This window comes from Papaver somniferum, unplaced genomic scaffold, assembly GCF_003573695.1.
Source record: "Papaver somniferum cultivar HN1 unplaced genomic scaffold, ASM357369v1 unplaced-scaffold_137, whole genome shotgun sequence".
Lineage (NCBI taxonomy): Eukaryota > Viridiplantae > Streptophyta > Magnoliopsida > Ranunculales > Papaveraceae > Papaver > Papaver somniferum.
The window spans coordinates 7,164,350-7,174,218 of NW_020622934.1; the positions used below are offsets into that span (position 1 = coordinate 7,164,350).

The 9,869-nt window shown below is 37.3% G+C and overlaps 1 protein-coding gene across 2 annotated transcripts; it reads right to left on the reverse strand.

Annotated features, from left to right (window-relative positions):
* Positions 1 to 2,813: 2,813 nt before the first annotated feature.
* LOC113334752 (mitochondrial proton/calcium exchanger protein-like) lies at positions 2,814 to 9,643 on the reverse strand. Of its 2 annotated transcripts, none has more exons than XM_026580954.1 (15): positions 9,497 to 9,643; positions 8,206 to 8,860; positions 7,799 to 8,111; positions 7,319 to 7,465; positions 7,118 to 7,206; positions 6,910 to 7,002; positions 6,243 to 6,369; positions 5,333 to 5,397; positions 5,086 to 5,260; positions 4,643 to 4,837; positions 4,498 to 4,545; positions 3,919 to 4,065; positions 3,721 to 3,803; positions 3,303 to 3,418; positions 2,814 to 3,159 (listed from the first exon to the last, which is right to left on the reverse strand). In XM_026580954.1, exons 2-15 carry the CDS (start codon positions 8,787 to 8,789, stop codon positions 3,071 to 3,073), a joined length of 2,271 nt encoding a protein of 756 aa, XP_026436739.1. In that variant the 5' UTR covers positions 8,790 to 8,860; positions 9,497 to 9,643; the 3' UTR covers positions 2,814 to 3,070. The 2 variants fall into 2 exon arrangements, with proteins under 2 accessions (XP_026436739.1, XP_026436740.1); XM_026580955.1 differs by lacking the exon at positions 9,497 to 9,643 and adding an exon at positions 9,105 to 9,394.
* Between the last annotated feature and the right edge of the window lie 226 nt (positions 9,644 to 9,869).

Below are 9,869 nucleotides of genomic sequence, written 5' to 3' on the forward strand. Positions count from 1 at the left end.
CAAATTCCCCTGCTACATTCCAGGATTTAATGAATGATATATTCCAGCCGTTTTTGAGAAAATTTGTATTGGTCTTCTTTGATGACATACTCATTTACATCTCCAGCATGGATGAACACTTAGAGGATCTCAAGATTGTTTTCTCCTTGCTCATATAACATCAGCTTTTTGCAAAAATGTCCAAATGCAGCTTTGGTCAGTCCTCATTGGAGTATCTGGGTCACATCATTACACCTGAAGGAGTCTGTGCTGATCCTAGTAAGATTTCCTGCATGCAATCTTGGCCATTACCTAAAACTATCAAGGAGTTGAGAAGCTTTTCTGGACTCACTGGCTACTACAGAAATTTTGTGCAAGGTTATGGCTCCATCAATAAACCATTAACTGACCTACTTAAAATTGATTCTTTTCTACGGAATCAAGCTGCTACCACTGCTTTTGAGAATCTCAAACAAGCCATGGGCAACACTCCTGTTTTGGCAATTTCTAGTTTCACTAAACAATTTGTAGTGCAAAGTGATGTCAGTGATTCATACATTGGTGCAGTATTACTTCAAGAAGGAAAGCATATTGCTTACTTCAGCAAGCCATTGGGCCCAAGATCAAGAGCTATTTCTACTTATGAAAAAGAGTTTCTAGCCATTGTCCTAGTTATTCAAAGGTGGAGGCATTATTTACAAAGAAACAAGTTCATCATAAAGACTGACCATCAGAGTATTCAATATTTTCTTCAACAAAAAATCACTACTACTTTACAGCAAAGCTGGCCGATCAAACTATTTGGTTTTGATTATGAGATACAATATAAAAAGGGAGTTGAAAATGTGTTTATTGACGCTGTTTCTAGAAGACCTCATGACTCCGCAACTTGTCATTCCTTATTTGTCTCTACTCCATCTTGGGTGCAGGATATTCTACAGAGCTATGCACATGATCTAAAATCAGAGACCCTCATTTCTCAGCTACTTCTTAATGCTGATAGTGTGCCACATTTCACCTACAAGGAAGGCATTCTGAGATACAAAAATAGACTTTACATTGGCACTCGAGGTAATGTCAGGCAAATTTTTTTACAGTCATTCCATGCTTCTTCTGTGGGTGGTCATTCTGGCATGCAAGCCACTTATGTTAGAGCTAAGAGCCATTTCTACTGGCCAGGTATGTTGAAGGATATTTTACTCTTGGTGTCCCGTTGTGACATTTGTCAAAGGAATAAAAGTGATCAGACCAATGTTGTTGGTTTACTCCAACCACTGCCTATTCCTGATCAAGCATGGCAACACATTACAATGGATTTTATTGATGGCCTACCTGTCAGCAACAGAAAGAGTGTCATTCTGGTCATTGTTGATAGGCTCACAAAGTATTATCACTTTATTACTCTGCAACACCCTTATACAGCTGCTTCTGTGGCTCAAGCATTTCTCAATCATGTATTCAAGTTGCATGGGTTGCCCTCTTCTATTGTGTCTGACAGAGATAAGGTTTTTACAAGTCATTTTTGGAAGGATTTGTTCCAAGCCTTGGGAACTAAATTGAACTTGAGCACTGCCTATCACCCCCAAACAGATGGGAAAACTGAAAGGGTGAATGCATGCCTAGAGAATTACCTGAGATGCCTCACTGTCCATAAACCAAGCAGCTGGAGTCAATGGATGGCACTGGTTGAATGGTGGTCTAACACAAGCTTTCACAGAGGTTTGCAGATGTCTCCATTTCAAGCCTTATAGCTCCACACATGGCTTTCCCTAGTACAACCACCACTTCTGTAGCTGCAGTCGAAACTTACTTAAAAGAGAGAGCCCCTATGCTAGACTTAATCAAAGAATCTCTTCAGAAGGCACAAGAAAGAATGAAGTTATATGTTGATGCTTCTAGAGTTGAGAGAACATTTGAAGTGGGAGACTTGATCTATTTGAGGCTTCAACTTACAGAAAGGCCTTTGTTGCTTTAAGAAAGAATTTCAAGCTCTCAGCTAAGTTTTGTGGTCCATTTCCAATCTCGCAAAGGGTGGGACAAGTGGCTTACAGATTGGAGTTGCCCTCTAACTCTCGTATTCACCCAGTGTTCCATGTTTCTCAGTTAAGAAACACCTTGGCCTACGGTACACTCCTTCTCCAACATTGCATGTTGTCGATCTTACGGGAGATATAATCATGCTGCCAGAAAAGGTGTTGCGCCACAGATTTGTGCTTATAGGAAAAAAGCTAGTACGTCGGGTGCTCATTCAATGGACAAATTCTTCTCTAGAAAACGCTACTTGGGAGGCCATTGCAAATATTAAAGCTCATTATCCAAGGTTTATCCTTGAGGATAAGGATCCTCTTCAGGGGGAGACGTATTGCATTCTCTACAGTAAGGATTGTCATGTTCGTCTGCCTGTAGTAACTAACTGAAGGATCCTATTATTGGTTGTTACTGTCCGTTTAATGAAGGACACGTGCTCTTCATCCATTGAGTAGGGTTAGGTTTAATTATTGGTCGTTTAAGTTGTAAGAGAATTTTATGTTGAAGCTATCTGAAAATCAATGAAACAAACCCATTTGGCTACGCATATTTGCACAGATCTTTGGCTTGGATCTTCTACTCATTATCCCAATTCTTATCAATCTGTCTGTGACAAGTTCCATATAATTGTGGGTAATTGTGAAGGATCCATAAAATTAGGGCTCTTTTGTACTACCCTAATAAGAAACAACAATCTTATTTGTCGATAGCTTATAATTTCAGGCTTTAGACCTTTTGGGGAATACATAACCAGAGGCAGCAAGCATATCAAATCATCAAAAATTAGAAAAAGCAAAACCCGGTCATTGGATATGAAGCAGCTTTCACATATAGAAGACAAGAAGTATATGTTCTCGGAGAAATATATTTGAAAATCTGGGTTACAAAATATATGTTAAAAATTTGGCCGTTTATTTAGAAATTCAGGATTTAAATTTCCACCTGAGTTCAAGTAAACATCTATCTGTCTATACACTTCCATCTGTCCTTCTAAAAAAGAAGGTTCTCAAAATGTGGAATCAATGGTCCAGCCTTAGGCAACTGCGTAAATAACCTCTCACCATTATGTACGACTCCCCTCTTCAGCTGCATCAATATCTTCTTCCTTCGAACTTGCCAATTTGACTATGTCTTGTACAAGTATCTTTCCATCTGTTAAAAACAATTGATAATCTAAGTTAAAAAAAAAAATCTTAAATCCTAAACATAATTTAGCTAGAATTTTTCCTCCACATTGCACTGCAAACAGCATCCACTTCTGATTAGCTGAAAAACAAAAGTTAGCTACTACCAACCTCTATCTTTGGAAAGGTTGGCGATGAGTTCTTGGATACCCTCCTTGTCTAAAGTATCTTTTAGATACATAGCAGCACCAGCAACCTCCTCAGGAGTCACTTTTCCATCGTGGTCTCTGTAAATGGATACAGTATACAGTTCCAATAATTACTTAATGAAATTCTTTATGGAACACATTTTTCGGATCTGCTTTTATATGTGTGTATGTGGTTGTGTGTGTATCAGAATATGCCTTGTGAGGCTATAAAAATTATTATACTACAAGTATTCAATTCAAGACGGCAAATACTACAAATGATGCTGTGCTGATGTTCTATAACTAATGGGCAAGGGCAACCATTCCAAACCAAAAGAATAAACTGGCTTCACATTTCCCAGATCACGAGACATACATGTTACGCAGTCATCTAAAATTACCTGTCAAGTAGTCGCCACTTGTTACCAATTTTGGCATCAACATCGTCAATTTCCTTCTCAAGCTTTTGAAGCATAGCATCAACCTGGTGTAGGGTACAACGTTTCAGGATAGGTTTTTAACTTAGCTTAAGTGAAGTGAACATACAAAGAATAATTAGGCATCCAGGAAACTAGGTGCAAGTTCTATGAACTTCTTACCCTATTTATAAGTGCCGAAGAAACCTTATCCTCTGTGCCTGTTTCAGTGTCTTGGTCATTTTCCTCTCTAGCAGCTTTGTATGCCTTTTTCGCCTGTTCTTCACCTTCTGTGCCCTCTTTGTCCACCATGGTATTATATAATCCAATCTACAGAGAGGCATCGTCTATATCATTAACAATTAACTAAAACAAACATTAAAAGATGTTATTGCTCAAGTAGCAAAGCTAAATTTTAAAGCGGTATTTCAAGTTAGTGGGTTTTGCAATATTTTTTATCAACATCGTTGCCACTCCCCGTCTAGCATCTGGGATAAGGAAATATGGAGATGGTCCCCAGATCCGTCTGTAATTGAATGATCACCCCGAATCCTTATAAAAGACAGCACTTTGATCATCTCCATGTGGGTCTACAACAAGGCAAACGGGCAGTGGCAACTTCTCCTCCCTCCGCATTGGATTGGTAGACCAAAAGATATGGGTAATTCTTTTTGCAAAAGAGAGTAAAAAGAACAAGAACTACATACTAAATAATAAGAGATAAAAAAATGTTACATAACATAGCAAGTTGATTTGACATACCTCCTTACTGACCAACCTCAAGAATTCATCACGTTCCCTACTCACTGACTGAAAGCACAACCAAATAACACGTAGAATCAAGATTACGGCACAAATTTTTTATTTCAGTTTCAAAACCACGGCAAGTGTACCAAAAGTAACATACAGATGCAGAAGCCAAAACAGCCAATGCACGGCTAAGTTCACAGAGCTGTTCCTGCTTCTCTTGTGTTGCTGCTATTATCTGCTCTTGTGCCTCTCTAGCCGTTGGATCAGTCATCTCTTGCAAAGCCACGTCTTCCTGGCCAATCCTAGATTCGCTCTTCCTAGCTTGCTCCTCTTCTTCTTTCTCTTCTTCCTCCTACAAAAAGATCCACCTTTACTATATATACCGTATAAACACGAAATGAATAGTACACAAACAAAAACACCTACGAACAAGAACACATTTAAATTCCTCTTTGAGAAAGTTGAAAGACCTCTCACGATATGCAGTTCAAGAGCCAAGTGAAAGTGTCTTGCAAATAAATGAAGTGTCATGAAGAATATAAATTCCGAAGTTATATGCTACCAGAAACAAAAGGCAACATCAATTTTGTTTTCCAATACCTTGATAAGTTCTTCTTGCATTTCGAGGTATTCCAGTTTTCTCCTCCTCTCTGAAACAGAATCTTCAGACGGCAAAGCCGTCACTCCTACAGTATCCACAACCTCATCTGGCAGAGAAGATAGTGTAGCTTGAACAGCCTCTTCTGGCCTCACCTTTCCAGAAACATTGAAGGCTCTAAAATGATACGAAGGAGGTCAGATGTGGCAAAATACCAAACAACATAAATGCATATAAAGCCCTAATTACCTGGAGAGGATCAAAAGGGAGGATGGTACAGAGTGGTTCAGAGATAAATCCAACCAATCACGAAGCTGCAGAAGGTGGGAGTCAGACAGCAAAATTCATTTAGACTTTGTAACAAAAAAAATTAACATAATAATAATAATAATAAATAAAGTAATCTATTTTAAACATTGAAATTTGCATATTGCATTACTACTTTAAATCCTTTGGCGACTCGTGTGTTGGATTTTAAGGTTTAGCAACAAATCAGGTAGTTTGGTCTTGAATTAAGCTGGACTTAAGCTATTGTGGTGTCTCTATCTCATGATAAAAAAAGGCTAGAGACGCAGCAAGCATGATAAGCTAGCCGCTCACATAAAGGAAAAAAAAAATCTGATTTCTCCTTTATTCAAGCATGAGAAAATAGAAGTAGAAATCTGAGTCAAACCTAGTTCTAATAAGATGTTTTCTCTATTTCTTCTTGCTAACTATACCACTAGAGTATTGTTAGTAACTATTAATACTATGTAGAATAATGTGTCTCGCTGTTCAATTCAGTTGTACTAGGAATAGTTAAGTCTCCAGAATAACATACAGTTAACAGTCATAGTTACTTAAGGTAATGTTATGATGATTAAGGACCTGAAGATCTAATATGGTGAACTTAAATGTGGAGAAATAGAACAGCCATAAACTCCATACTTTGTAGTTTTTACAAACCAGCATATTATATTTGGATCGATATGACTAAGAGATAACGAATCAAAAGCTCACTACAATCTGTAGAACCAAGGACAAATGTAACTAAGATTTGGATGAGAATTCTGAAAATTACAAATTAGTATTACCCAATATCAAGGTCGCTGCCTCGCCCTACCTAATAATCAAGTTAAACAAACTACAACAAACAAAAGCAACATCATTGAGAGAATACCTGCTGCCTCATTTCCTCAACAGAGAGTAGCCCAAGTAAACCTCTATCTCTACAGTCTTCACGAAGTTCAGCTTCTGAAAGTGTTTCCACACCTTCAGCCTGAATCATCTTATCATCATTCTTGATCCTATCCAAAACATTGGAAATTAAAACTATTCAATATTTGAATCCATAGCACGAGGAATGAGTTGATATACATAAATAACATATTATAGGAAGAAAATACAAGGCACTTTAAAAGACAATAGAAACAAACATATATGAGCAGGTTCACATGTTCATATTATATTATTCGATTAAGGGGAAAACGAAATGGAGTCAACAACTAGCATGGCATCTTAAATGTATACTATGTTGGATGACCTTGAAGATTCTGACTTAGTCTAACTGCTCCGTAGTGGGAATCAGCAAGATAACTAGTCTTTGGAGGAAGGATGTATAACAAAAAACTGAAAGTATCATAGAGGAAAACGTGAAGCTTCTTGTCAAGACATACAACAAGGATGAGAATGAAGAGGTTACTTCTCAACACCACAAAGATGATTGGTTAAAAAATGAAAAGCATTGAAAAAACTTAAGACTTTATCCTTCCAAAATGATCCAACATGATGCCGTGCTGAAAACTCAGATCGATAGTTTGGTGGTACAAAAGTTCGCTGAAGCTTACCATTGGAGTCTTTTCCGAAGCATAAAACGTAAATAAGCATCTGTCCCATATGGGCTTACTCCCATATATTTGCACATATTTACTAATCGAGGCCTGTAAGCCAAAAAAAGAATCCAATTAATGCAAGCATTACAACTTACAAAACAGAGAAGTTCTCATATAAGAGCCGAATGCAAGTAAAAATCACAGTTATTATATAAATGCTTACCTGCTGATATTGTCCAGGGTAAGTTCATCATTGAATAACTTTGCAAAGCCTAAAATTTCTTCATTTGAAACACTTGCCCCAGTCCTAACCTATTTTAACATACTTTTGCCAGCTTAGTTGTGTAAAGAAAAAATTAATATTATACTAGATATTCAAAATTCAATAGGAAGAGGTGTAAAGAGATCCATCAAAACTGCCTACCTTGCTCAAAAATTCATCAAGATCTTCTGCTGTCTTCTTAGTCTCTCCACTACGTGAATTTTGAACTTCCTTAGCCATTTCTCTGGCTGTGTCTTGAAGAAACTTGGCATACTCTATTCTAGCATTAAGCTTCCTTTTCAGTGCTTCCTACAGGTTCCATTAAACAAGTTTACATCAATAAATGAAGTCCACAAAAATAAAAAAAAATAAAAACGAACGCGTGCACATCTGCATGAATAAGATGAACCTAGATTCCAGAAGAACTGTGTTGGGTAACAAGGTGATCATAGGGCCCTACGTTAACTCTTCTTTTCTCTTTCTCTTTCTCTTTCCAAGTGTTATAACTTTAAACTAGTCGAAAACTACAATAAGCTGCCTCTATAATTCATATATATGTGTGTGTGTATACATATGTATATATCACAAGCGAATATACAATCATGCTAATATATTTATAGAGATGTTATCACAATTTGGCACCTGTTCTTTCATTTTGTCCTGGAACGTAGACGGCAACATGTTTGGAAACAATTTCAGGAATACCGGCAGCAACAATTCCATGAACGGAACTAAAATGAAAACCGCAAAAGGAACTAGCCTAAATATATCAACAGTGGTGCGTTGTAGCTGTTGCTTTTCTCGTCTAGAAAGACTTTTTCCACCAGCAAGTTTTCGAAGTAATCTCGATGAGATCCTAACATCAGCCCACAGTAACTTAGTACCCAACCAATAATGCTGCAAAGTCGATACAAACTCATCTTTCCAGTGTCGAAGCTTGATGGCCCAATCCGCTCTAAATCAGGCAAAACAAAAAAGATAAGAAATAAAAAACATACAACAACAGCCTGTAGCACACAAACAAAAATACAAGAAAGAGAGATACTAACCTGCTCATAGAGGCAATGGCTCTCAGTGCTGGACCAATTCCCAACAATTTAGCCCATACTTTCTGCATGACAGATACTGCATTTTTCTTAGACGCTTGCAGTTGTTTCAGTTTTGCTTTAGTTTTCACGGCAGTCAAACCTTCAACTGCCTGATCACATTCTTCAGGGGATGCCTCCTTTATCTGTTTAGTTTCCTGTTTTTCACTGGCATTATCCCCCTTTCCAGGTTCAGGTTGACCCTCTTTAGCTATAGATGCAGTATGTAAGGACTGTGACATCCACCTGATCCCCAAAGACGGTAGAGTGCCCGCCTTTCTATCCCCAAAAGAACCATGCGTAAAGAAATGAGTAGTTGACAAGGTTAACAATTCATTTTTGTCAACTAAAAGACCAGGCCTACTATCTTGATCTTTATGATCAAAATGTTTTGAAGGGTTGTCTGGACACCAACTAAAATCCCGTGAATTCAGAAACTGAGACGATTTGCCATATCCAAAACTCGAAATTCCTTCAACTGAGTAAGTAGGTCTGTGCAGATAATCGACGAGTAACCTCTTTCTTCTAAAAAGTGCTCTGGAAGCCATTATGGAAGCTTATTACCTCTCAAGTAAGAGCACGGTCATATCCTTCAGCGCCGACTTACTTAAGATTTTATCTAGATTTGTCATGAAAAGCAAATCAAAATCACATCAACAAAATAATAACAGTAAACATCCATTTCAAATTAAACAAGACCCCTTTATACAAAAAAAAAAAAAATCCACTCATATTACTGCATTCCAAAACTAAAACTAAAACTAAAAGAAAACAGCCATAGGTTTTCACAAAATTACATCGTATTGTAAAAAATAATCAAAATCAAGAAAAATAAAAGGATGGATGCTTTAACCATATTATACCTGAAAAAAATCTGTTGCAATTCAGCCTAATCCACAATACTCCAGAACAAATAAGCTACTAATAATTTACATTCAGATAAAACCCATATAATTTTAACCCACCAAAACAATATAATTAAAAGATTCCATCAAACCCATATAATATCAACCGTTAACACACCCCAGTAATTCTTACAGATTTTCTGACTTATTTCCTTCATTATCTAACAAATGGCGGACTAAATCAACCTATAACGATCTATTTCATGGTTTAAATAGGGTTTAAAGAAACAAAACAAGACAAAATCAGAGCAAATAAAACAAGATTTCTTGATTAGTTGAAATTGATGTAACAAAATGAAGACAGGAAATGGGAAATAAGAAATGGATCTTAGGGTTTAAGAAATACATACCCTATTCTCCGCAGTTTCGTTGAAATCAAAAAATGGGGTTTTCTCAAAGATATTTATAGCTCATGTCTTAGACGACAAGAAATTATAAGAACTTTTTTTCCTCTTCTGACTTGCGTCTTGGTTTTTAATTTAGGGCAAGGAAGGATACACAGTATATGCTGTACTCCCTTGTCTGTGTGTGGGCCTTTTTCTTTTTCTCTTTGGACCTGTGTCTTAGGAGTGTATCCATCGGTTTGGTCCTACGGATCCGGTTTTTTTTTCGGTCCGCGAGTTATAACACTAAAGTAGAGCTGTCAAACGGGCAAGCTAGGGTCAACCTGGCCCTAACTTGACAAGCCATGGACGGGTTAGGGTCAGCCCTAACCCTAGTACT